Genomic DNA, 25,774 nt, shown 5'->3' with positions numbered 1-25,774 from the left:
CGTGGTGGTTTAAGGCCCGATCTCCCTATCTATCCATAGGGAAGGCCCGTGCCCCAGCAGTGGGGACGTTAATGGGCTGATGATGATGATGAAATTTAATCATGCAATACATGAATAAATAAAAATGTACTTAACTACGTCTAAAAACAGAAGCACAATAACACTAATAAAATCGCACAATAAGCCTAACCTAGCAAGTAATTTCTTCCAGGCAAATTGGTAAATGTCACGTTAAGGGAAGGCAGTACAGTTTAGTATTTACGGTCATAAACGGTAAGGTCTCGTAACAACGTAAAAGAGAGTGGAGCTGCGAAGGTTGCATCAAATTTTGACGGTGGTTCGTGAAAACCAGGTCAATTATTTTTTATACTCGACGTCAATGGATTGTTCTTACGTAAGGGTTTATACACTTCCCGATTTATCGGGCCCAATGCATCGGGTATGATGAGGGCCATTCCAGGCTTCGTTCTCCAGAAAAACTTTTATGGCGCTGTATAGATTTGCCTTCATTTATCCTTCAAATTTCATGGATAACAGACATAAGCAACTTTTATCTTTATTTTTGGGTATAAATGATGACCCTTTTTAGTACACACAGGCACAACACATCTTCCACCCATTATTATTCTGACCAAAATAAAGAGAAGCAATATAGGTAGCAACTTAATTCTATATATAATCTTACTTTTTGGACAATCAGGTGATCAGCCTGTAATGTCCTAACCAAAAACCAAAACCAAACTAGGGATCACAAAGTGATTTTTGTGAATTGTCCCTACCGGGATTCAAACCCGGGACCTTCCGGATCATGAGCACATCTCTCAACCACTGAACCACGGAGGCCGTGGATTTTATTAATTTAGCACTTTTAAAACAACCGGCCGCCATTTCCCTGTCATTCCGCAATCCTCTCTTCCTCTCTTAAAAGTAATAAAGAAAAGAAAAAAAGAGTTTTTGTATTGTATTGTATTGTATTGTAAATTAATTGCATAAAAACTATTTATATTCGAATAAACAAAACAACGAAACGCATAACATACCTATCTACCTACTTATCCAAGCACGAGCAAGACGCATCTAGCGAGAAATAGACTCGTAACAAAGATAAGTTATACCAGTGTATAGATAAAGTATATGTATTCCTACACATTATCTTCTACAATCCGTTCAGAGCCTCTCAGACTCAAAGCTATCAATCAGCAACGGCCTTCCGTCACTCTTTCACTTTTTCGGCATTCTGAAGGTCCGTCGCCATAACAGCACTGTGCTGCGTACTGTCTACGTAATAATACAGTACAACGCACAGAATATCAATAACAAAGTGTAATAAACGCCCATAATTCTGTACCGTCGGTGAAAAGTAATACAAGTCCAAAATTCAAGTTTTGAGAAAATCGAGTTTAAAGTTAAAAATATTCTAGCTCGCGACTTATAAGGAATAATGGAACAGAAGTTAGATGTGTCGATAGGTGATGATGGAAGGTTTCTTTTCTAATATTTAGTTATATTTAGAACCTAAACAGAAATGGTAGAGGATCAAAATAAATTACATGTATCAGTTGACACCAACTTTTATATTGTGTAAATTGATACAAGTCTACTTATACCTTTTTACACACATAACTATAAAAAAGTCATCGTTGATATATCATATTTCAATTATTAATTTTACAGTCTTATTCTACAAAAAACAAAATGTCTTGGAAGAAAGTTTATTTCATAATGTTGTAGAAAGGCAAAATTCTATTTATTTTCTGTAAAAAGTAAAGAAACGTAACTTATATCAATTGACACAAACGATAAACTATATCGAATTTGTGTCAAGTGGTTTAACATGACTTATTTTGTCGGTTTTATTGTGTAAAATGATACATGTTTTTACGAATTTCTAATAATAAATACATATAAAGATGGTACACGTATATATAGTGTAAGGTGGCGATAATAAGATATTTTTGTTATGATTTTACTCTCAAAACTCATAAATAACCGGTCAAAACCACCACTGCTGCCCACTACAAACACATTTTGTCACTATGCCCCTAATCAAAACCACTTTTGGTTCATTTTTGCAGTCAAAATCTTACAAATTCAATTATGATAATATTTACACCCCTAACAAATGAAGGTAAGAGGAATCATATTAAGACTGGTCATTAGGAATGTTTCGGGCTAGCCTGGCAGTATGGCCTGGAGATAAAGGTGATGTACCTACGTACTTTTAAACCAAAATCACACAAACCGGTAAGTGTTACTTCTTTCTTGCTGAAACTATTTAAAAGATCACAACTCATTCCACAATCAAAATCCCCTAAAGTAAAGTAAAATTCAATATTTCGAATTATCAAAATTCCCGGTCTAATGGTAGCCCGCAACATTGACAGAACGATAAACGGAGTCGAATCAATCTTGACGATGAGAATAGGTAGTGAAAATGAAGATCATTGGTTCACCTCCAAACCTATAGGTTACACAGGGCTATCCTCAGACCATGACCATGACCACCATGGATCATGGTCTGTTATGGTTAAGCTAAATGAGCTCATTTCCGCAAAACTCTACACGTAAGCACACGTGGGGGACTTTCCCCGTATCCTCGCGTATGGACCACTATTGTGAAGTGGGCAAACTTCCCACTATATCATCATCATCCTCCTGCCCTTATCTCACTCTAGGTGGGGTCGGCACAACATGTATGGGCAAATGTCCCATCTTCTTCTATCGTGTGGATTGTGAGGTGAATTACCAACCCCATCAACCCTGGTGTCAGGGTTATAGCTGAGCCGCCATAGGCCCCTGACTTGACTCAATGAATACTCGAATGTCCCATATGTAATGTTATTTTAATGGGCTCAGTTTTCCGCATAAACACAAGTGGTCCATTATGCGTGCTTTTATTGACTATGTAAGCCAACTAACTCCTTTCAGAAGCTCAAATACCTCCTGGGATTTTTACAAACTTTGTGACCTGGTTTAATTAAGGGGTTGTGCCCGTGGTGTTGCCAATTATTTATTCTAATCTAATCTATCCTACAAGATCCCACTGCTGGGCAAAGGCCTCCCCTTCCTCTTTCCATTTTTCACAGTCCTGTGCGTTATTCTCTCTTATGTAATCAAAATACAGAAAACAAATATTACTGGTGGTGCTCAAGAGTTCAGAGCAGTTATTCCCTTTATAAAAATGAGGAAGCTCGACAAATTTACACCATTCAACGTGTTTGAGAAACTGGTAATCTTCTCTTGAGAAGATGTGGCAGATCCCGATGCTGCCGATGCCGAGCTGTTATCTACGGCTGTGTAGGTTCAAAAATACCACTACCGGCGCTTGCATAAAAGATCTAACCAGCGTGTATTGAATGGCTTGCATATTAATTGGAGCTCGATAATATTTGGAGCCATTATTTCACGTCTACAACCTCCTTAGCAATGAAGGCAGCGTTCAATCTGCCACCGCTTAACCTGCATGTAATCAAGAAAACTATGTAAAACAGCTATGCTTCGAGCTATGGGAAGGAGACTAACGACAGTTATGACAAATCTCAAATACCTCTTGACTAACCCTGCCATGGTGATAACGACGCCATGATCAGGACCCACAACTTATTGAGGTACTGTAATTAAGTACTACAAGGTGTTACAACTACTATGGTTATAGCAGAAAGAGAAAAAACACGGTTTGGTCTGAAGTACTAACTTAACCTATACCCATTCGCAATGCGGATCAGATATGGTTTGCTGTGGCTCTAGACAAAATGTCTTCCCATAGACAGGTTTATGCGGAGGTCACCCTAGGATACACACTGGTGGCGCATGGAATCGAACTTGTATGTATCATTATACACGACCCGTTATTGATATTCAAGATCGTATTTTCTGATATATTTTGATATATATTAATTTATATTACTTTTCACGAAAAAATAAATTTGGTGTTTGATGTTACAACTAAAATTATATCATTAAACACGGACTGTGAGAATTCAAGGATTGCGTGTATTTTAATATATGTTGAGTTGCATTTACTTACACCAAAATATTTAGTGAAAATCTTCATTTCACTTTAATGCAAGTTAAGATGAATTATGTTACACGTGTTATAACAGCATGAATCCTTCACAAACAGTACTTATATCACTAAACACAAAAATTATCTCCGTATTTATAATAGCTACAGTTACGAGAATTAGACAGAAAGAAAGAGAATTTTTTGAACATGAAGTTTGTGCTAATAACTCAAAAGTGATACAACTCGAGTTGTATTACTTTTCACCGACGGTACAGAATTTACTCAACACGCTCAAACGAATGAAGCTTGCGGAATATAATAATGGAGTTGGGTTGCTTTGGTGCGTTTAGCGCCATCTATTGGTAGAGCTTGGAACTTTTATGCAAAGAAGCTCGGTAAAATAAATTACACGAGAATACGTCGCTAGCTAGGTAACTAGTACCTTGTATTTGACATAGATGTCGCTACTAAAATAGTTTTATACCGCCATCTGTTCCATTGTTTTTCGAATGAACTATTTTTGTTAGGAGTACAGTTTGACAACATTTTGCGATGTCCGTGAGTGACGTACCTGAGTGTATCACTGTAGTTTTTTATTGGAACAAGTAGGTGGCTCTGTTTACAATTGACGACCTTCGTGGTCGACAAAAATATTGATGATACATAACATCTCAGAGCATCAGGTCTGTCTCCCTGAAGGGGTAGACAGAAGTGTATAGTATATAGTTACTCCCACTTCTCGTCAGCTATGTTTAAATCGAATGAGTAGCATTACAACGGATTATCATCATCATCATCCCCTAACATTATCCCGTTTCTCACAGGGTCCGCTTACCTAACCTAAAGATTTGACAGACCCGGTTTTTTACAGAAGCTTCCAACCCGCTGTCCGACCTTCCAACCCGCGAAGGGAAAACCAGCCCAATACAGGTTAGGTCATATACCTTCAAAATGCATTTCTCGGGAATGTGGGTCTCCTCACGATGTTTTCCTTCACCGTTGAGCACGTGATTATCATTTATGATCCAAACATGAATTCGAAAACAAATTCGGCTATTATTGGTTTAGGTCTGTGCTAGATTCGAACCTGCGACCTCAAAATGAGAAGCAAGCGTACCAACTGGGCTTCTACGGCTCTTTAATCAGCTAAGAACTGCGGGCTTGACATTTTGTGTATTATATAAATATACAAACAGCCTATTTACGTCCCACTGCTGAGCACAGGACTTTCTTTACCAACCGGAGTAGGAAGGAAGCATACTCCACCACGCTGCTCCACTGCATGTTGGTGGAAGATTGTATACTACCTATGTATTCATTGTGAAATGCAATTTATTAAAAAAAATCATTTCATTTCTAAAATTATGCTCGTTTATCTACAAAACAGCTTTCGTTGATGTCTTTTATATGCAGACTTTATACAAGTCTAGTTACTTGTAAGTTCAACCCCTTATTACATCTTTTTGGAAGGATCGAGAAGCGCAGGACGCCAATAAAACACCATTATTTAAATTTCTATTTATTGATTCAATTTGAACTTCGAACTCACAATAAAATGTAGCACAGTAACACAAAAATCAAACCATTTATAGTATGTACTTATTAAAAATACGTGATACAGTGATTGGGAGGATAAACCAGGGGATACTACTAACATCAATGTTACCGAACACGTATAATGGGAAACTTTTGAGTACTCAGAAAATACGTTTTTTGAGGAAACCGACGAGAGAGAAGTAGGTTTTGAGCAAAAAGTTTTGTTAAAAAAATATGTGGTCGGCTGATGATATCGGTAGTAAAAATACACAGCGGTTCATGCGGATTAACCTTACGTTATACAGTGACTAACTTACTCGCCGTACAAGCGCGGGCGGGCGCATACCGCACCTGTGTTGCTGTGATGCGGTGTACTTAGTTCATCTACACTAGTGTTGCTGAATAATTTTAAATCAATCGACTATCGAGCCCTTAATATGCCTATCAACAGCATCAATACTAGATCGATCGAACGATGGTATTTAGATTATTTAGGGGCTTAGAAAACAATCGATATACAGTCGATTATCAAGCAACACTGCTCTACACATTGATGTATTATTACGTGACCATAACACAAAACCTCACGTGCGATAGCTTTACTAGTGATTTCACGACTATTGAAAATAGCTACTGAGAGAAATATCTCGAACTTTCGCTTGTCCTAGAACAAAAGTTGTTAAGTATAAATACACGGTATAAGCACGCAAGCGAGAGGTTTTGCGTTTTCGGAGTTAAACCACGCGTAGCAGCCACGCATAACTCCCGAGACACTCTTTTCCTGTTTTTTTTGGCGTGAGTTATTTTAGATTTGCCGCAAATTGCATTAAGTACTTGGCCAGAAAAATGAGGAGCGCTGAATGCTCTCACCCGGTACAAAATTTAAGACGACAGGCCTGAGGGTACCCAGTTTCCATACTGAAAAAGAGTCATGTTACCGCCTATGTCAGTTTTTATCCTTCTCTTCTATCTTGGTGACAAGGATATGCCGAAAGGCCCCTGACATAAGTCATGTAACGACTACATAGATCAGTAAGTAGTAACCGGGACCAATGGCTTAACGCGCCTTCCGGAACAAGGATCATCTTCAGTTTTTATTAACGAGAAGTTTGTAGCCTTTTTTCTTCTGGCGTTCACTACTTGGCCGAACAGACACTGCATCTCAACAAAACAGGGGCAACCAAAAGCGCCGTGATGCATCTGATATGACTTCCATTTAGTAGCGCCACTCCGCCCGTAAACAAATAGAAATAGTGTATATAAATTAGCTTATGTAACAAATAAGCTTAAGTATTATAATACTGAGGCAGAATTACATCTTAACTACGGCGTAACATTAAGGTGGTACGTGGAATAGACACGAGCGTAAGCCCTTAATTTACGGACGAATGCGATATATAATTATATTTTGCTTTATATCTATGTATCTGACGCTAAAACATCTATATAATGTATTACTTTTTGTACATCTACTTATATCATAACCGTACATACACTCACTTACTAAGCTTACTTGCTTGTGACCGCGTACCCAAGGTGTACGTACTTGCGCACGAGTGACGTCAGCGCAACGTCTTGATGCCCCTACTTTGACTAGATATACGAAGCTGCGATATAATGCTGGCGTGTTTATCAAATAGTGACGTCACAACTCACGTTGAGTACACGGCGCTCTGTCACATCGGGAACTAAGAGTATTGTCCCGCGGGCGAACGTAGTTAGAAAACGATGTTCTAGAGAAGTGAAAGAGACAGTACATACAGTACGATCACAAAAATTATAAAGTGTTTGAGTATATTTTGCCTAAGTACAGGCGTAGATAGCTTCGTATAGTGACTAGAAGAATGCTAGAGGAATGAAGCGTTCACCCGCGCCGGCTATGCCGCCCGTCCCTTTGCTAAGTACACATTAATTATTAAAATATATTTTCGCATTTTATTACATAAAATTCACGTTATGTTCTACCTACGTTAGAAAAGTAAAGGAAAGCGGGCATTAGAGTAAGTAATTTAGGTTCGAATTTGTACGCGGAGCCTATATACACAGCGTACCATGGACGTTTGTTCCACAGCCCCGAGTGATGACGTCACACGCGGGCGATATACATACAACTAAACCTTATCAAATTATACTGAGATCATCGCTGAAATGTCTTAAGAAAATGCTTCCAAATGTGACCATGTGACCGGTGACGTCACCACCCGAGCTGCGGTATCGAAAACTTAATTTAAAAAACTCGACTACAAGGTGACACTTATGACTTCTAGGACACTAGACAAAAAACTTATGTCTATCTTAAACAAATAATAAATATTTTGGTGCAAAAAAATAACAAAAATATAAAATCATAATTATCACTTCTAATCTTAGACAAGTAAGTATGTTTGACTGACTGCGAGTTATCGCGAACTGATGTAAATGGTGTAATGTATATTCACTAATCACACAAGCTTTTGAAATGAACTGTAATATCAACACAGGTGCCCCCCACCAGGCCTGGTGAGCCACAACATTATGATAGATACATAGATAGGTTCACACACATTCATTCCATAAATAATTCATCAGGGGACATAGATACAATAGGTGTAGGGTACAAAAACACCCTGTAGCTACGGGGCATCTAACACACATCACAAGGAATTTGAAAAATGATCGCGTTCCCTTCGCATTGCGAATGTTGAGTCATTACATCATATTAGTGGGAAAGAGGTTTCAATTACCCATCAATATTTAATGATTACTCACTGTTGCTAGTAAGAAATATTAGCTCAGCAGCTTATCATGAAAATTTAGTTGACGAGCAACGAATGCCACGCAGATAGAAGTGGCTGGGAAAGAACTTGAGGCAGAGTCACACCGCTTGTCAAAACTGTGAATGCAAGCGATAGTGCTGTTAAAGAACTTGTAGTTCTTTTAATCCAATTTTGCGATCTACAGTGTAAATCCACTGCGAGAAAGCGAGTAACGCCGCTGATCCTACAAGACTAAAACCTCTTGTAGAAGCAATTCAGTTGTTCGTCCAGCTGCCCAACCAGCGCAAACTTTTGCTTAATCCGGCTTGATAGAAATATCGCGTCACATTCGTTCCAAAACACTCCTCCACTGATAAGATATAAAGGATTGTACACCATGTTTCCTTAATCGTTAGGTCTAAAAAACCCGTCACAAATCCTTTGCATATTTGCAGCTGCCGTCTATAAGATTGCGTGTACAACCCAGGCGTGACACCGCTGTCCCTGCAATATCATAATAGTCACCACCTGTGGTCAACATCTACAATCAACGAACTACAGTCATTTGCAACTGACGGTTTCGAACATGGTCTATAAAAAGACCAGTGTCCAATAATAACCTAAGTTGATAAAAGGGAGTCATGGCTACAAGTCTTTGAAGAATGGTCTTCTCGTGTGGGTTGTGAGATCAGTGATAGACCTCATTAACCCTCAAGAGTCATCAAGTATGCGAAGAAAGGGAACGGATCCGATAGAATTTTCAGATTAAGACCTCTGACGATAGGTGTAGTCGGTCAGGTATGGTGGGAGGTGGAGGGAGGCTGGTTTACTCCTTGACCTCGAAGTATTTGTAGGTGGGGTTCTCGTAGCCGTTGATCTGCATGTTGGCCACGTGTCGCTCCTCAGGGGTGGGGGCCACGGCGCCAGTTTGCTCCACCTGCGGACAGAATGCTCCACTCAACTCCAAAGCTCTTCTAGACTGAAGGCCGAGCCAAGTTGCCAATGGTCCTAATTCTACGCTCGCAGGAGGCGAGGCTTGATTGCCAAGTGTTAATTGAATTTGGACGGGTTATACATTAGCAAGTGTAGATATAGGAGAGCATTAAAACTTGACTAGGCCCTTAGTATAAAAGACATAAATAAAGTGCGTAAGTGATTTCTTTTTCGTATAGCCTGGCAAAAAATTCCTTCCAGCATTTCTTGTTTTTCTTGAATTTATTTTCCAATAATTTATTATCTTCCCTTTTTTACCAAGCTGCACTCTCAAAAACTTTCCGAAGACCTGACGTACTGAAGGTTTTTCTTGATGACATGAATTGGTAAATGACACTGAGTAAGCAGTGAAGCTAAATTTGGTTGATATTGGCTAAATTCCCCGACTTTTTTGTGGCATGATGTGGTGGCTAGATGTGGATCGAGCCCTTGAGAGAAACGAAACTAAAAAAACGACAATAGTTGAGTCCTAACAACCAATGTGGGAAGCGGAAGCAACGAATGAAGATGACCTCTGTACTCCTTCGCAGATGATATTAATAAACATAGTACATTTAAAATAATAAGCTCTGTTCATAGTCTTCTCTGTTCATTTCTTCATAGTCTTTGGTTTCATTTCTGGGTATCCTACATGGAATATGAACTGTCCATTTCAGGAAATTGGGTAATTTGCGCATCATCACTTTATAGCCCTATTAAACCACGTAAACGCATTTTAGAAAAATCAGTCTGACAACATTGGATTCGTTCTTCAACAAAATCTCGATTTATTTTATTTAATTTCAATTCGAGTATAAAAAAAACTAGCTTGTCTATTGCGGTTTTTAAATAAAAAATATTTGACAGTAAAAAATGACGAAAGTAGGATTAATGCCGTAGAAGTAGACCACTGGCGCCGGAGGGGAAATGAGTTCTGTGCGTATCATCTGCGGTGTTAAGAGAGCGGACAGGACTACTTACTCCGATGGGAAATAGGCGTGACTTTTGTGCATGTTTTCAAAAGGGCGCTTGCATGGTGATATAGTGCCTCGAAACTGCAGGTTATACCGCAAGCATCGTTTGGTTTGGATGACAAAAGTGCACTAAGAACAGCACAGCACCAGTGTCAGACGACATAATTTGCGAAACGATATAATGTCGTTTTGTCGTTTGCTGCTAAAATGTTAGGCGAAAAAATAAATTTTCGATTTGGAGAAAATAAATTTATTGAATCGATCGATAATTTTATCAAGTTGCGCATGCTAGCCCTGCTGGGAAACCACTGCCTTGACGTGATATGACCAAACCCAATGATACAGAACGCTACGCCCACACAAGTGATGTTTTCTTTTAAACAATACGATGATTATAGATAGATATTCGTTTCAACGTGCATCACCGTTTGCAACCATCTATGATTGAATTTTATTTTAGGGTTCAGCTGAAAATCAGCGCCCAGAGTTTTCAGAGTTTTATGCTGAGTTGAAAACACTTTTTGCTTTAATATATATTTTATCTATGAACTGAGATTACTCTTTCTAAATGTACCATGAAAAACTCTACCTGCTTAGCATCCAGACGTTGTCCGTTGCCTTTAGAGGATTTGACGAAGGTACCCAAAGCCGCCTGACATGGTGACGATGGGAAGACGCATATGGACAGGAATGGACTATAATGCCGCTCAGTATCTACCTGCAGCGTGTGGGGATGGTCTAGTTAGGTCCATTACCAAGCCTTATTATTGACAAACTTTCAAAATTCCATGCAGATTCTTGTAAAGAAAAAAGCAGTTTTTTTGCTGCTGCATTAGTGTTTTGTTTCGTGTGGAGTGGATGGAGAAAGCACGGTTTTGAGGCGTCTCAGCTGTTAATATAGCTTTTAGTGATGTGCTTTGCAATGGACAATGTCTGGTTTGCGAGCGGTGATCGTAGGTTTAATATAAAAGAGGCCAGACGTGCGCAGCCGGTCCTTTACGTCGTTTACTAGGAATCGCAACGTATTATGAGGTCCTGATTCCTGCAGACACCTCCTAATTTTAATTTAAGTTATACCTGGCATTTTCTAATGCGGATAAGAAAATGCCAGGTATAATCCGCGTTTCTTATCCGCGTAAAAGGATAGGGACGGATGATTGACAGCTGTTATTTTAGGAAGATATAGTAAATGAATGAATAATCCGGGCAAATCAAATAGGTATCTCGTTGGCCAATATATTTTTTTATAGGGTTGTTTTGAATTTGTGCTTAAAATTGACGTGTGTTCCATAAACTTTATGCTTGTCGATTACCCGTCCCATTCCTTTTTGGCGGATAAGGAAATGGCAGGTATATCTTAAATTAAATTTAGACGATGTCTACAGGAATTAGCACCAATGTCGTTTTGGTTTATTTAAGTAAAACGTAGAAGCATCATAGACGTCGCAACGCATCGAATGGCTTCACTATAAGTGGTCTTAAATAAATGAAAAACACGTTTGGGTAAGGTTTGCCACAAATTGGTAAGGTGTGTGAAGATGAGATATTACTGGAGCTTGTATTTGTGAAAGCAAGAGGAATAGAGTTGGGCCATACAACCGTATAAAAGAAACTAATAAATAGTGTAGTTCCGGGGTATTAATTCAGGCTATTATTATGAACTGTTAATTTTAACATTCGTAAGTATATCATTTTGTATTGTAATGTCCCGGAACAACGGATTAAGTTGAAATACTCACCAAATCCGCAGGCTGGAAAGGCCCATTGACCCAAATTACTATTCCATTCACATTAAACGTAATAACTCAAAAGTTACTTTGGCGGAATTTGTTATAAAGAATTGCTATCATACAAGAGAGGAATACCTTTATAACTTTTAAAGCCACATATACATCCGGTCACGAGCAATAATATGTATACACTTTGGTACCATGTCACATTAACTTTTTTGCCAAATTCAACTGTAAGTCTCACTAAATGTCAAATATGTTAGTGCGACAGAATCCTAAAGTGGGTACATTATATTGCTCATGACTGTACATGTTTGCTCAAGGTAACCTCCTCCAATTGTTTTTTTTACAACTAGTTATGTCTATGACTAGCATTATTTATAGTATACCCATTTATTACTAGCCTAGCCCCTTCGATTAGAGCAAGCCTACTTGTTCAACTTTGATTATATTATTGCGTATGGCAGACAAAAATAAAATATCCTGCGTGGATCATATATCCACAACTTCAACTCAACTTTGATACCTAAATATTACATAAATGGAGCCAGCTAATCTTACAGGCTCATAAAGCGTGCACTGGACTTCAGCGATCAACGGGACAGCGGTAAAGGAACGTCTAGATTCAATTCACAGATTGTTGGAAACATTAAAATATTAATCGACAATACTATATGTAAGTCGTAACATAAGTTTTTTGTATGGCAATACTGCCCTACCGGAGCGTCACGAGACACGCATATTTTTGTAACAAATATATAAAACTAAGAAAACCCCAATAAATAGTGAAATAAATCAAGGAGTTTAAGTTTTCACCACCGCCAGCACCACGCCACGACAGGAGACACCTCCACTTATAGTGCGGCATGGGCCGTACACAGATTCTTATGGAACTTTTCTGCGCAGGTCGCGCCTATCATGGCATCCAGTATACGACATTACGGCCGGTTAGAATCAGTACCATGACATTTCTCTTCAAAAACTGACTGTATTTTAAGATGTTCACTCAACTCTGACATTAGGCAGCTAAATTACTCAATTGTATAAAAATATTTTATGTTTATTTTTTTTAAAGAACGTCTAGGGCCCTGTGCCGAGGTTTTTCTTGCAGCTTCTTTTCCCCGGCTATACAGGTTGTGAGAAGCTGCAGTAGTTTTAGGCGGATGAGACGTTCGTTATGTAAAAATTGACGATTCAAAGTGTAACTATGTTACCTACTGAATAAAGATATTTTGGAATTTGAATTTGACTCTTCGACCACTCGACTCGGCCTCAGCTGATAATTTTGCTGTTTATAAGTTAACATTCGAAATACGAAATTAATGACGTCATGGCTTACCTACTGGAGTAAACTCGAGTTAAGGCTCCGTCTAAGAATACCGATTTTGAGCTGAATTCGAGGAAAACCTTGAGATCATTGAAGTTGGACTCAAGAAAGGTTTGAGTGAACATCTTTGGATACTTTACAAACCCGATGGCAACTATGAAATCTCCAGACCAATCGATCGATGGTAGAATGGATTAGTTGTCGACGATCAAATCAAATAAAATATACTTTATTGCACAGAACTAAATCGATTGATTGATCGACGACCGATAGCTTCTACTAGAGCAGTCGATCTGGTCTGGTAATATCCCTGAAAGACTACGTAAATATGTAGTAGTTACCTGCACGAATCCCTGTGCAGCGGGCGCGCGGTCGCGGCGGCGTGCTACGGCCAGCGCCACGCAGGCGGCCGCCGCGAGCGCCGCGCCGCCGACACACAGTGCCGGGTAAAGAGCCCCCGCGCCGCCCGACCCGCCTTGGGAACGGAGGGTGTAGCCCTGGGGAAGTGAGGTTATACATTATAAATTGTGGTACGTGAAGAGGATATCCCCTCCGGTTGATTAAGGAGACGCATATGCTCAGCAGTGCGACGTATATAGGCTTTATATGTAATGTTAGGGCACAGGCCTCCCCTCAACCAACCAGAGGGGATATGAAGCATACTCCACCACGCTGCTTCATTGCGGGTTGGCTTCATTAACGTGCCCTCCGAAGCACGGAATCATCTTATTTTTTCAGACAATCAGGTGAATCAAGCGTATAAAGTCCTTACCAAACATGGTAAGGGCAGTTTCACAAAGTGATTTCGACAATGTCCCCATTGGGAATCGAACCCGGACCTCCAGATCGTGAGCCTATCGCTCTAACCACTAGATCACGGAGGTGACAAATATTTATAGATTAAAGATAACTTTAGTTTGACGTAAGTGACAGTGACATAAGAGCACACAACGGACAATCCATAGAAAAATCTCATTCTAACTGTATGCTGCCTATTGCATAAGTGCGAGCGAGACAGTCTACGCGCGCTCCTACGGCCATTTGACTAAAGTATAACCCAGAGGGGGTGAGATCGGCATCAGATACGAATTGGTGCGGGGCTGAGAGTTACTGTTCTATGCATATTTTTTTTATTGTATAGTAGAGAGATGTACGTACTGGTTGCGAGTGCTGGATCTCGTGCTTGAGCGAGTGCGCAGGCGGCGGCGCCAGGTCAGCGTGGGCCAGGTGCGCGCTCAGACCCTCGCTGTCAGCCTGCAAAGTAACAAACTCTCGTTAGTCACACAGGGCCCTTGACGGTCTTGTAAAGGCACAATACGAAAAATTTCGACTCGGACAAGATTTGAACACGCAGGTTTTCTCAAGAACCTTTAGCAAGTGTCGCCAAATCGGCTCTCTTATTTATTCTGTACATCAATTGACATAGGTTATAGTTTCTTGGGTAATGATGTTCATAGAATTATAACCGAGAAATGTATTTTCGGAGGTATGTAACCATACATAATAACGTGTCTCAATTAGTGTCCGCCCCTATCCGATAATATCCGAATCTTTTATTTCGGATTCGGTTACGGTTAAGGATGATTTTTTATATCGGATATCCGATAATTTCGGTTACGGTTACGGACCTCTCTGACATCCCTGGTACCAGCCCATAACAATTGTCCACCACATTAAAAAGGACACAACCCTTCGTGTCCCCACAAAGTCTACCATTTTTATTTCTATAAGTACCATTCAAAAATTTTGCATACCCCTTTGACAACACCAGTCAGGAGCATAAAAATATGCATACATATTGGTACCATGTCACATGATTTTTTTTGACAACTTGCACTGTTTGTCTCACTAAATGACAAATATGTTAGTGCGACAGAGTCCTGAAGTGGGTAAATTATATTGCTCATGACTGAATCACCTCATCACCTACCACCCACCTCACCTCACTTCATGACCTACCTCGCTAGTAGATCGTCGGCTGGAAGTCTCGCTTACGTAGCTGGTGTCAGCTGTCTCGCTCTCCGGAGCCTCGGTCACAGTGCTCGTGATGATCTCCTGTAACAACAACGCAAGTCAAAACAGACCCAAAGAAACCCATAGTCTCTTCTTTGTCTTGGAATCACTGTCGATTGTCATAATTCTCCGATCGACCGATCGGCGTGGGTTCAAAATCAGTGTCGCCCCCTGGGTAAATTTTCACTGAATCCTGGCCTTTTTTGGTGAGCTGCGGCACCCATATACCTTTGTTTTCCAACTATAATATATTAATGTGTGTATATTTTAATGTTGCAAATGTATATGTGTGTCGTAGGTTTTACCTAAATAAACTTTTTTATTATTTTTATTTTTATTATTATTCTTTGCACTTTATTAGAGGAGCTCCGTGGCGCAGCGGTAAACGCGCTCGGTCTGCGATTGTTGAAGTTAAGCAACTTTCGCAAAGGCCGGTCATAGGATGGGTGACCACAAAAAAAAAGTTCATCTCGAGCTCCTCCGTGCTTCGGAAGGCACGTTAAGCCGTTGGTCCCGGCTGCATTAGCAGTCGTTAATAACCACCAATCCGCACTGGGCCCGCGTGGTGGTTTAAGGCCCGATCTCCCTATCCATCCATAGGGAAGGCCCGTGCCCCAGCAGTGGGGACGTTAAAGGGCTGGTGATGATGATGATGATTCTTTGCACCTGGCTAAGGCTATTTTTTTTGTAGGTTTTCTTCTTCTATCATGTGAGTTGTCAGGTGGATTACCAACCTTATCTACACAGACATGGTGGTGTCGGGGTTATTATTAAGCCGCCAACCCCTGACATACATCGGTAAGTAGTAACCGGGACCAACGGCTTAACGTGATTCAGGACCTCCGTATTGTGGGCCTAATGCGTTAGCATTACCACTGCACTACAAAGGCCGTAGGCGCAGGTATTGAGAGTTGGAAACAGTTCAATACAAGTAAACGATTAACATATTTTTAATAAGGATTAAATTTTACATCATCTTCAATATCGGCGGAAGGCGGAAAAGCCAACGTGTATTGTGTTGTGATGATATACTAACAGTGCTAGTAGTCTCGTGGTCGATGGCGCGGGTGGAGGCGGGCGGCACGGGGTCTGACGCGGGCGGCGCAGGCGGCGCCGACGGCGAGGGAGGCGCCGACCGAGGCGCCGCTGTGGTGGGGATATCTGCCGTCTCGCCCGCCTCGGCCTCGCGAGACTCGTCGTCTAGCTCCTCTGATTCCTTGATGCCGTTTGAGGTCTGCAAAGAGTTAATAATTATGTGGTTAGGAGAGTAGACAACATAATCGTAGCACCAGGGTCGTAGGGCCAGTGAAGTACCTACATATTGTATCAGCCCTCGCGGCACGGCAGCAACAGTGGCGCCCGCAGCGAGAATTATATCGAGGCTTTCGACCAATATCTGTTTGACGTCTATCTACGCCCTCGATATAATTGGCGCGGTTGTCATACAGACCATACAGGTCAAGTGATATAATAGATACCTAAATACCAAAGTGATTTTTGAGATACGTACCCACCAGGATTCGAACCTGTACGACAGAGGCCGTTGCAAAAGGGGTAAAAGTAGGTTATGCAACATCAACTTACCCTAGCCCGTTCATTTTGGATATCCTGGCGCTGCCGCGTGCGCTGTTCTCGCTTGACGTTCATCTGCTCACGCGCTTGCTGCTCCCGTTGCACCTCGGCTTCGATACGGTCCAATAACAGCTCCTCCGCCTCCGGGGTCATCGACATCAGAGATACCGCCATGTCGTCCTTCGATTGCATGGACTGGTGAAAAGAGATTCTTGGTTATTTATTTAACACAGTTGTCTTGGCCATTGTATACGGTGATGCGGCTCACCATCTATCACGTCGATTGCATGGACTGGTAAAGAGAGATTCTTGGTTATTTATTTAATACAGTTGTCTTGGCCATTGTATACGGTGATGCGGCTCACCATCTATCACGTTTGTCTATCAGAAAGCTCGGTTAGGTGTGGTTGCTGAATTCATCTTGCGATGGATGTAAGTACCTCTGACTATAGACTGTTTCAGTCGTCAGCTTATGTAACCCTCACTCTCACTGAGGTAAAGTTCATCACCAGGGTGCACTCAACTCTCTCACTTTTACACCCTCCACTTAGTAGGCGAGATGAGATTGAGACTCTGACTACCCTAATTGAGATATATTCGTGAGCTTATGTCATGTTATTTAATAGTTTTTTTTATCACATAACAAAAAACACAATATGATGACAAGAAGAGAGACAAAGGCGACAATTTATTTCTAATAAGGAGCAGGTAGATTTTAGCGTGCCCGTGCAAATTAAAGTACACATCTCGCGTCGAGAATGTTTCATATTGACAATCTTGATCGATGGGGCTGGCATAACAATTTTTGTTAAAAGCTCCAAAATAAAAGAACAAAAAGGATGGATACGAGTGAAATGTTCTCTCTTCAAGGAATTGCGAAATTGGTACAATAATTTTATGATCGAATTCAAGATGTACTAAAAAAAGTAGCGATTTTAAAGAAGAACCGATTGCACTTCCGAAGTCGCTGATTTTAGAAGCACGTCTATCACAAAGGTTCTTTATTAACAGAGCGCTAAGATGGGATTTTTGGAATTGAATCCGCTGAGTAAAAGATGTTAATAAAAAATGTATCAATCTTAGACATTTTTAAAGTTTGAATCCCAGGAGTAGACATAGATGACACAATAACCATCTTGACACTTTGGAATGTTCCAGATACAGGAAAAAGTCCACGTGGACGAAATTGCGGGCGGAAAGCAAGAAAATGATTCATATAAAAGAATGATTACACACCCTTACCTGCACGTAGTCTTCGATAGCGGTGCCAATGCTGGCGTACAGGTGTGGTCGGCGGCGGAGCGCCGTCAGCGCGCGTTGAAGAGCTCGGTCGGCGTCCTGCAGACATAATACACACACATATTCATATAGCTTCTTTCAGTAATATTTGTTAAGAGCCACGCTCTTGTCGGTGTAGCATACTTCACTCTTGTCTATCAAAGGCCAATTTTTTGACTTCCTTATAAGACAAGATGTTCGCCTTTTCTTTTATTTCTTTCATGTAACCTCTTCGTTGTCTTCCCCTTCTTCTCTTTCCTTCTGTCTGTCCTTGTACGATGTTTTTAATAAACACGTCATGTCTTATTTAGTGTCCAAACATTTTGTTTTTAAATTGATTTATTTAAGATGTTTCTGATTTTAAATGATATAAAAAACTAATCGTACAAAAGAAAAATCCATGAAATCGGACCTATCTATCTATATATAACTTCACTATAGGGGATATGATGTAAATAATACCCACCCCATCCACACGATAGAAGATGTAAATAATAAATATTGGTATTGGGTAGTGGTTCTTCTTACCTGCAATCGGTCAGCAGCGCTGGCGCGCTCAGCGGCGGCTGCCTCACGGCCAGCGGCGGCAGCGCGGCGCCACGCGGCTAACGCGCCGCTGCGCTCCGCAGCCAGCGCGCGGACCAACCGCTGCAGGCACTTTTGCACGCGATGAGCCTATGGGGAGAATGAGCCGGTTAGAAGCGGCAAATGGGATATTATGAATTAATAAAATAGAAATAAATTAGAAAGAAAGTATTTATTATTAGAGGAGGCCACAACAATCTCAGTCGATTACATAAGATTACTAAATCTTTTAAGGGGCAATGTATACGTTTTTACAATAAGATTGCCATTGACATTCAGAATTTGCCTTTCAACTGTTTTAAGACAGTAGTTAAACAAAAACTTTACATACATACATAACATATGAATGCATGCAGATGCAACAGAAGATATGAATGCATGGGATTAACTGTTTGAGAACTGATATTAGGCAGCTAAATTACTCAATTGTATACCAATATTTTATGTTTATTTTTATTTTTTTAAAGAATGTCTAGGGCCCTGTGCCGAGGTTTTTCTTGCAGCTTCTTTTCCCCGGCTATACAGGTTGTGAGAAGCTGCAGTATTTTTAGGCGGATGAGACGTTCGTTATGTAAAAATTGACGATTCAAAGTGTAACTATGTTACCAACTGAATAAAGATATTTTTGAATTTGAATTTGAATGGATTTTTGTAATGTAAGTATCAAAAACCAGGTGGGCTGAATCAGTCACAAAAAGCAGGCTTAAGAGGGATGACCGCAAATAACCTGGATACTTTTCATAAACAGTGGGGATAAATTGCTCGAGAATGCGATAGAAAAGATTAGAAAGATTAGAAAGGCCTTTGCCCAGCAGTGGGCAAATGTAACAATATAAGTGTATCAGCCATAAGACAAGTGTGTCATATCGCTTCTGGCTTCAAATGATTACCACTTTCTGAGGCTAATAGAGATTTCACTTCTGATAACATTGCGGTGAGCCCGCATTGTTGGTGTGGCGTGACGAAACGACGCATCAATAGTCAATGGCTCACATTAGGCGGCGTGTCCCGGAGCGAGCGGTTGTAGCAGGCAAGGGCGGTGCGGCGGCGCTGGGCGAGGTGAGCCAGCACGCGTTGTTGATGTAAAGCGGCCAGGCGGCGGCGTTCTGCCACGCCTTCCTCTTCCAGGGTCTGTTGGTTGACGGGTTAACATAAGAGTTGCAGATCTTTTGGTTTGAAAACAAGTACCCCGATACCGACCCCGCCGACATGGTCGGCGATTTCCCTCAATAAACGCTTACAGCTAGCGATCCACTAGGATTGATTAATTCTCATGAAGTATGTCAATTTGGGAAGACACTGGCTCCTGAAATACAGTTATACTAGTTTAGGAGCCAGGGCCTTATTTATAATTGTTACTTGTTTGTTGTACTGAATAAACTTTCTTTCTTTCTCTCAAATATCTTTCAGACGACGCTCTTATTTCCGAAACTTATTTCTCGGGAAAGGAACAGACATCGCTTTTTTTGAAAATATCTCTTGCTTCTTTTGAGTCAGCATAATATTGACTATTTGGTCTTGGACTATATTAACTCAGTTCATGCAGGAGGAAAAAGATCAATTTCAAATCTAGGCAGTTTGGTAAGTTACCTGAACGTTAGACTGGAACTTGGCTGTCATGCGCTGGCGGAAGGTCTGCGCGGCGGCAGGGTCGGTCGACATCATCTGCTGGTAGCGGTCCTCTAGCTCCGACCACTCCTTCATCACCTTGGTGATCTGGAAACAAGGGAGGATGAGTGGAGGTTTGGAGGAAATACAGTAGAAAGTGTGACAATTTATTGCGATGGTTCAAAGAATATTGCAATAATATCACTAAAGTTATGGTTGAAACTAAAGAATGCAGTCGTTCTAACTAATAAATAGAAATAAAATATTGTTTTTACGTAGATTTTCTTCAGATGGCTATTCACTACTTGGCATGAGGGTGCTCAGATGAATGCGAACCTGTTCAGGGTATCATTTGAGAGGAATATGTTTGAAAAATCATGCCCCAATTGGGCCGATAGCGATAAATATAGAAAGAGTAAAAACATCGACCACGCCGGCCTTCAACGTGGCCGTCCTGACTTGAAGTAAAGATACAGTAAGACATAGTACTAGCTATAAATATAATACCTTCTCTCGGTGAGTCTCCTCCAAACGTTGCTGGGCATCCTTGTAACTCTGATGTTCCGTGCGAGGGTCGAAGTGCGAGAAGTAAGGGTCAGAGGTAGCTGTTGACGCCTGTAACACACATAATTTCATAAAAATAATGTGTCCGAGCAGAGAATCATTTTTTATTTATGCCTTCAGTTACAACAGCATCACATCTTAGGCTGTTGTGGGTGGGGTCTTGAACTAAATTTTTTTTTTTTATCAGTTTTAGTCAGTCTTGATCGATGGGACTGGCATAACAAATTTTGTTAAGTACTTAAATAAAAGATTAAAAAGCAGTGTCTATAACTTTAAAACTCTTTATGCATACAGAAGTAATACTGGAAAGTTTCGGACATAGTAATGATTGTAATTTTCGATATTTGTATGCGTTCTTTATAGTTTGTAAGTTTAATCTGGGCACAAAGCGACGTTTCTGACAAGCTTCCCCTTCCCGCCCGAAATGCTCCCGATTCTATTGGGTAGATATTTATAATTAGGGCCCTAGCTCACTAGTCCACTACAACTGTGCCATCGCACCGGACGAGGTACCTTGGTGGCACCACCATGATTTTTACACAAAGTTGATCGAGTTCGCAAAGTACATGCGCGTTTTTTTTTTTTAATTACCGTCATAATTTTAGATATCATTGGATGTTCTTCAGCTTATTGCAGATCGAGAGAATCTACTTACCACAGTAGTGGTAGTGGTGGTGGTGGTGCTAGAAGTGGTGGTGGAAGGAGCGGCGGATGTCTCGGGGCGCGGCCAGGCGCTGTCATCAGTGTCGGTGTAATCGTCGTCCTCCGCGTCGTCGTCGCGAGACAGGTCTGCGTCTTCATCCTCATCCATATCTGCTGTAATAGTAGCAACATATACTTCATTTTCATGTTCATGTACTGGACATAATTTATTTTATGTGTCTTTTTTTGACGTGACTTATTGTAATTTTGCCGCAGATAGCATTAACTACTTGGCCGGACAAATAGGGGCTCTCACCCGGTATAAAATTTAAGACAACAGGCCAGAGGGTGCCCAGTTGGCCGCGAACCTCGGCTCAGGGCGTCGTCGTCTGAGAGGAAGAATAGAGCACTGAATGAGGGAAATTGTCGACCACGCCAGCGGGGTCGCTACCAGGGTTCTGAAGTATTTGGTGTCGCGAGCTGATTGGCCGCCTCTATGGCTAAAGTGATCGGGTCGTAGGGATCGTATATTACGTTCTTCGGACGCCGATACTTTTCAGTACCGTCCCTGAGCGGGATGTATTCGGAAGCCGCAACTACCAGGGGATAACTATCTTATGTGTCAAACGTTGCTTTAATGACTGTTAGTCTCTGCAAAAAGTATGACTGCATAAAATGTTGACACGACGACGCAATATTTTGTTACGGACATGAATAAATTATATTTTTTTGCTTATTTGAATGTCAACAACATGTTCACTCTTTAGTACTGCTGCCAAATATCCTGATTTACAAAGTTCCTAAGAGCAGATAAACCTTGTGTGGTGTGTTAATTGTCTAGATCTACATGATCAATGTTACTTATTTTGTCTTTAAATGCTTATGCCAAAACTTGTATGTCCCTCTGAACACGACTTAGGAATCCATGTTCACCTTTTCAGACCTTTCAAACCAACCTAAATATTAGAGTAACTTATTCTTAAACTCATCGTGACTTACCGTCATCAGCATCATCATCGTCATCGTCGTCGCTCAGGTTGAGGGTGTCGTCATCATCGTCGTCATCAAGTGCATCATCATCATCAAGCAAGTCGTCATCACGCTCGTCCATCGCAGCGGAGGCAGCCAACATCTCTTCGCCACCAGGACTGACTGGTACTCCCACGTCCAGAGGTTTGTGCATCTTTACGTTCTCTGAAATTATGAAAAAAATAATCTGACTTCACATCGATGTAGTTCAGATGGTAATTTTGTTCGTGAGTTTCATTGTTCCTTCCACTTTAACGACTAAACTGCTGAACGGATTTAGATTTGGTAGGGAATATAGCACGATCATACACTTTTTAGATCCAAAGTTTGGACATGTGAACAAAATTGCAGGCTATCTGTTACCCTAGTGAAAAAAAATCTAGTTTATGGTTATTTTTTTTACAACTGGTCCATATTATGACACACAATTAAGTACCAATTTATTATTCGTAAGTATTCCAGATAATGATAATACTATTATATACATTGTTTAATAGAGCAAGGCAAAATCTACGTTGACTAAAATTGACTAGTATATATTGCAGTATTCACTCACCCTTAAAATGCTTAGGACAGCACACGAACTCAACGCCAGAGAATAGACTGATGCCACAGGGCAGGAGCATGGCGAAAGTCCTGAGTCGGAGTCCTCTCTGGGCGCATGCGCGTCCAGCAGTTGCGTTCCACCTGGCGAACTGCCAGCAGCGGCTCTGGTTGTGGATGTGGTCGAATAGGCAGCTCTCCGGGACCAATAGCGCGTCCGATTGGAATGGGCCTTCTGCGGCAAATACTCTTTGTACTTAACGACGACCGTTAGGGGAACTCGAGGATAAAGGAGGAATTATTGAAGAGAAAGATCAGGTGGTATGCAGATGTAAGTGTAAATGTCTAAGTGGTACTGCTGTAAGGTGTGCCCAAATTATATGCATTGTAAAGTATTTTTCCGCTAACACTATTTTTAATAGATACCAAAGAATTGACAAAGAAAATATAAAAAAAGAAAAATAATATTGATTTAGTTTTATTTTAATTAAAGATGGTGAACAGTGACATAGGGAAGGGAGTGTTGTCATTTCAAACCCAAGAACAAAAAGAAAGTTAAGGAAGAAGAATAGGACAGTATGGTACGTACCAAGGCAGCGGAAGGGCTTGACCCATCGGGTGACCTTGCACTTGGCAGCGTTGCCGGACCCGAGCTTGCACCAGTTGCTGACCTTCACGTAGTGAGAGGCCTCCACGATGTTCGTGATGTCGTGACTGGGGTACACCTAAAGGCAATAAAAAAGGTAGCAATAAGAGAGATCGAGATAGAACGAAGAGATGATTTTGAATGCCTACCAAACAGTTTCTTGTTAAAGACGTAAAGAAAGAACAAAATTAACTAGTAAGGTCTTAGGAGAATAAGTTTCCTGTGGCAGATGTGGTCAGCAGCAACATCAGCTAACTTTACTTAAAACAATGTAAGTATACAACAACAATGTGTATGTGTCACTGGCAACTACCAAACTTCTAGAAGCTGCGTGTACCTCTTGGAATCTCAGATAAAAATGTGCCTAGTAATTTACAACTGTTTTATAAAAAATGATTTCATTGAATCCTAAAAAATTTTTCGTATTATCTACACAAAAGGGCCTCACTCCCCTGTAGCGAAATAGAAAGCTGTTGTCACTCACTTTTGATTATGAACGAGAAAAATGTGCTAGAATTACTGTGGAACTTTCCAGACTGTTTGCTCTGTGTTTTGGTTTGTTGACGTGGTGTTTCTTTGGATTTAGTTTCGCTAACTCTTTTAAAACAATTTAAGTACCTCGAAGAAGTTGTACATGGCAGTTTGTTCATTAGGAAATTGATTGCGTTAAAATTATGGTTCCAGTTCTATAGTATCGTCTTTGACGTTTAGTTTCTTGTTTCAAAAATTTACTTGTCAATTTGGTAAGCTTGTATTCTGTTATGTTTATATTTTCAGACATTACTTACTGTATAATTCAGTTTTCAGTTGTGTTACATAGTTTTTCTGCACAAAATTGTAAAATTGTTCAACATGCTTAGCATACTTGATAAAAAAAAAAATATTTGCATCTAACGTGGTACATAACAAAATAAAATGCAGCAAGATCACTCACTTGACCATATCAAAATATTCAACAGACACTTTCCAACGTCGACTGAAGTGCAGTCAAATCTTGGCCTTGGCCTTGGCCAAGATCGAGAAAAATATATGATAATTAAGTATGCCTGCAGGACTAACATATTTTACGTTATCTCAATTCACATTTTTATCACTCCGTGCTTCGGAAGGCACGTTAAGCCGTTGGCCCCGGTTACTACTTACTGATGTAAGTACGTAGTCGTTACTTGAGTCACGTCAGGAGCCTTTGGCGGCTCAATAATAATCCTGACACCAGGGTGGATGAGGTTGGTCATCCACCTTACAACCCACACGTAAAGAAGAAGATCACTGTTCAATCGTTTGCAACTGGGCAAAGGCCCCAGATCTCTCCATAAAATCTTACCTTTTTGCAGTAATCCAGTATCTCCATTTTGTCCTTGAGGCAGTTGTGCGGCTTGGTGGTGAGGTCCGGCGTCCACCGGCCGGCGGCAGACATGTACTGCGGGTGGTAGGTGGCGCCCGCCTCACACAGCACCGCCACCTGGGGTTCTGCCCCTGTGCTCGCCTGGAACAAAAATACTGCTTCAGTATTTGAATACGTCAGGCACGAGTCATTGCTCTTGCTATACTCAAAACTAATTAGGTAACAATCGCCATTTAAAATACGAATACAAATACATCTTTTGTCGAACGTCTCATCCGCCTGAAAGTACTGCAGTTTCTCACAACCTGTATAGCTGAGGAAATGTAGCTGCAAGGAAACCCTCCCTAGGCCCTAGACGTCCTTAAAAAAAGACAAAAAAATATTGAAGACAATTACAGTAATTTAGCTGCCTAATATTGATTAATATTGGTTATTCACATGCATTTCTATCTTATATATGGGTCGTTCTTCTTTTTTATCGACAATGATCTGTCCTTCGTTCTGCTTCTGATAAGTTATGTTTTAGAATTTTATTTCATGTTTTGATTGTCCAAAAATATAGTTATCTTATTATACTCAAAATACAAGCAAAATACTAATCGGTTCCTCAATTAGTTATTAACGTAGCTTGATCGTTTTTCACAAAATTCTGTAACAGAGTGGTAAATT

At 40.6% G+C, this 25,774-nt stretch overlaps 1 protein-coding gene across 8 annotated transcripts in view; it reads right to left on the bottom strand.

Moving 5' to 3' along the window:
• Positions 1-5,515: 5,515 nt before the first annotated feature.
• Positions 5,516-25,774, bottom strand: part of LOC126373295 (amyloid-beta-like protein) — a 207,445-nt gene continuing 187,186 nt past the window's right edge. The window contains exons 2-19 of one of the 8 annotated variants that reach the window (XM_050019390.1): positions 25,085-25,246; positions 23,704-23,839; positions 23,128-23,349; positions 22,542-22,736; positions 21,556-21,713; positions 20,844-20,951; positions 20,319-20,444; positions 19,722-19,859; positions 18,672-18,818; positions 18,102-18,203; positions 16,878-17,060; positions 16,330-16,527; positions 15,240-15,335; positions 14,439-14,534; positions 13,622-13,777; positions 11,963-11,974; positions 10,813-10,941; positions 5,516-9,214 (exon numbers count right to left, since the gene is read on the bottom strand). In XM_050019390.1, the coding sequence (XP_049875347.1) occupies positions 9,104-9,214; positions 10,813-10,941; positions 11,963-11,974; positions 13,622-13,777; positions 14,439-14,534; positions 15,240-15,335; positions 16,330-16,527; positions 16,878-17,060; positions 18,102-18,203; positions 18,672-18,818; positions 19,722-19,859; positions 20,319-20,444; positions 20,844-20,951; positions 21,556-21,713; positions 22,542-22,736; positions 23,128-23,349; positions 23,704-23,839; positions 25,085-25,246 (2,475 nt within the window). In that variant the 3' untranslated portion in view covers positions 5,516-9,103. Of the gene's footprint in view, positions 9,215-10,812; positions 10,942-11,962; positions 11,975-13,621; positions 13,778-14,438; positions 14,535-15,239; positions 15,336-16,329; positions 16,528-16,877; positions 17,061-18,101; positions 18,204-18,671; positions 18,819-19,721; positions 19,860-20,318; positions 20,445-20,843; positions 20,952-21,555; positions 21,717-22,541; positions 22,737-23,127; positions 23,350-23,703; positions 23,840-25,084; positions 25,247-25,774 lie in introns of all 8 variants that reach the window. The other 7 variants (XM_050019389.1, XM_050019393.1, XM_050019391.1 and 4 more) reach the window with 7 other exon arrangements.

Source organism: Pectinophora gossypiella, chromosome 15, assembly GCF_024362695.1.
Source record: "Pectinophora gossypiella chromosome 15, ilPecGoss1.1, whole genome shotgun sequence".
Classification (NCBI taxonomy): domain Eukaryota; kingdom Metazoa; phylum Arthropoda; class Insecta; order Lepidoptera; family Gelechiidae; genus Pectinophora; species Pectinophora gossypiella.
The sequence above is the reverse complement of the archived record's forward strand: the minus strand, read 5'-3'. Positions and strand labels throughout refer to the sequence as shown.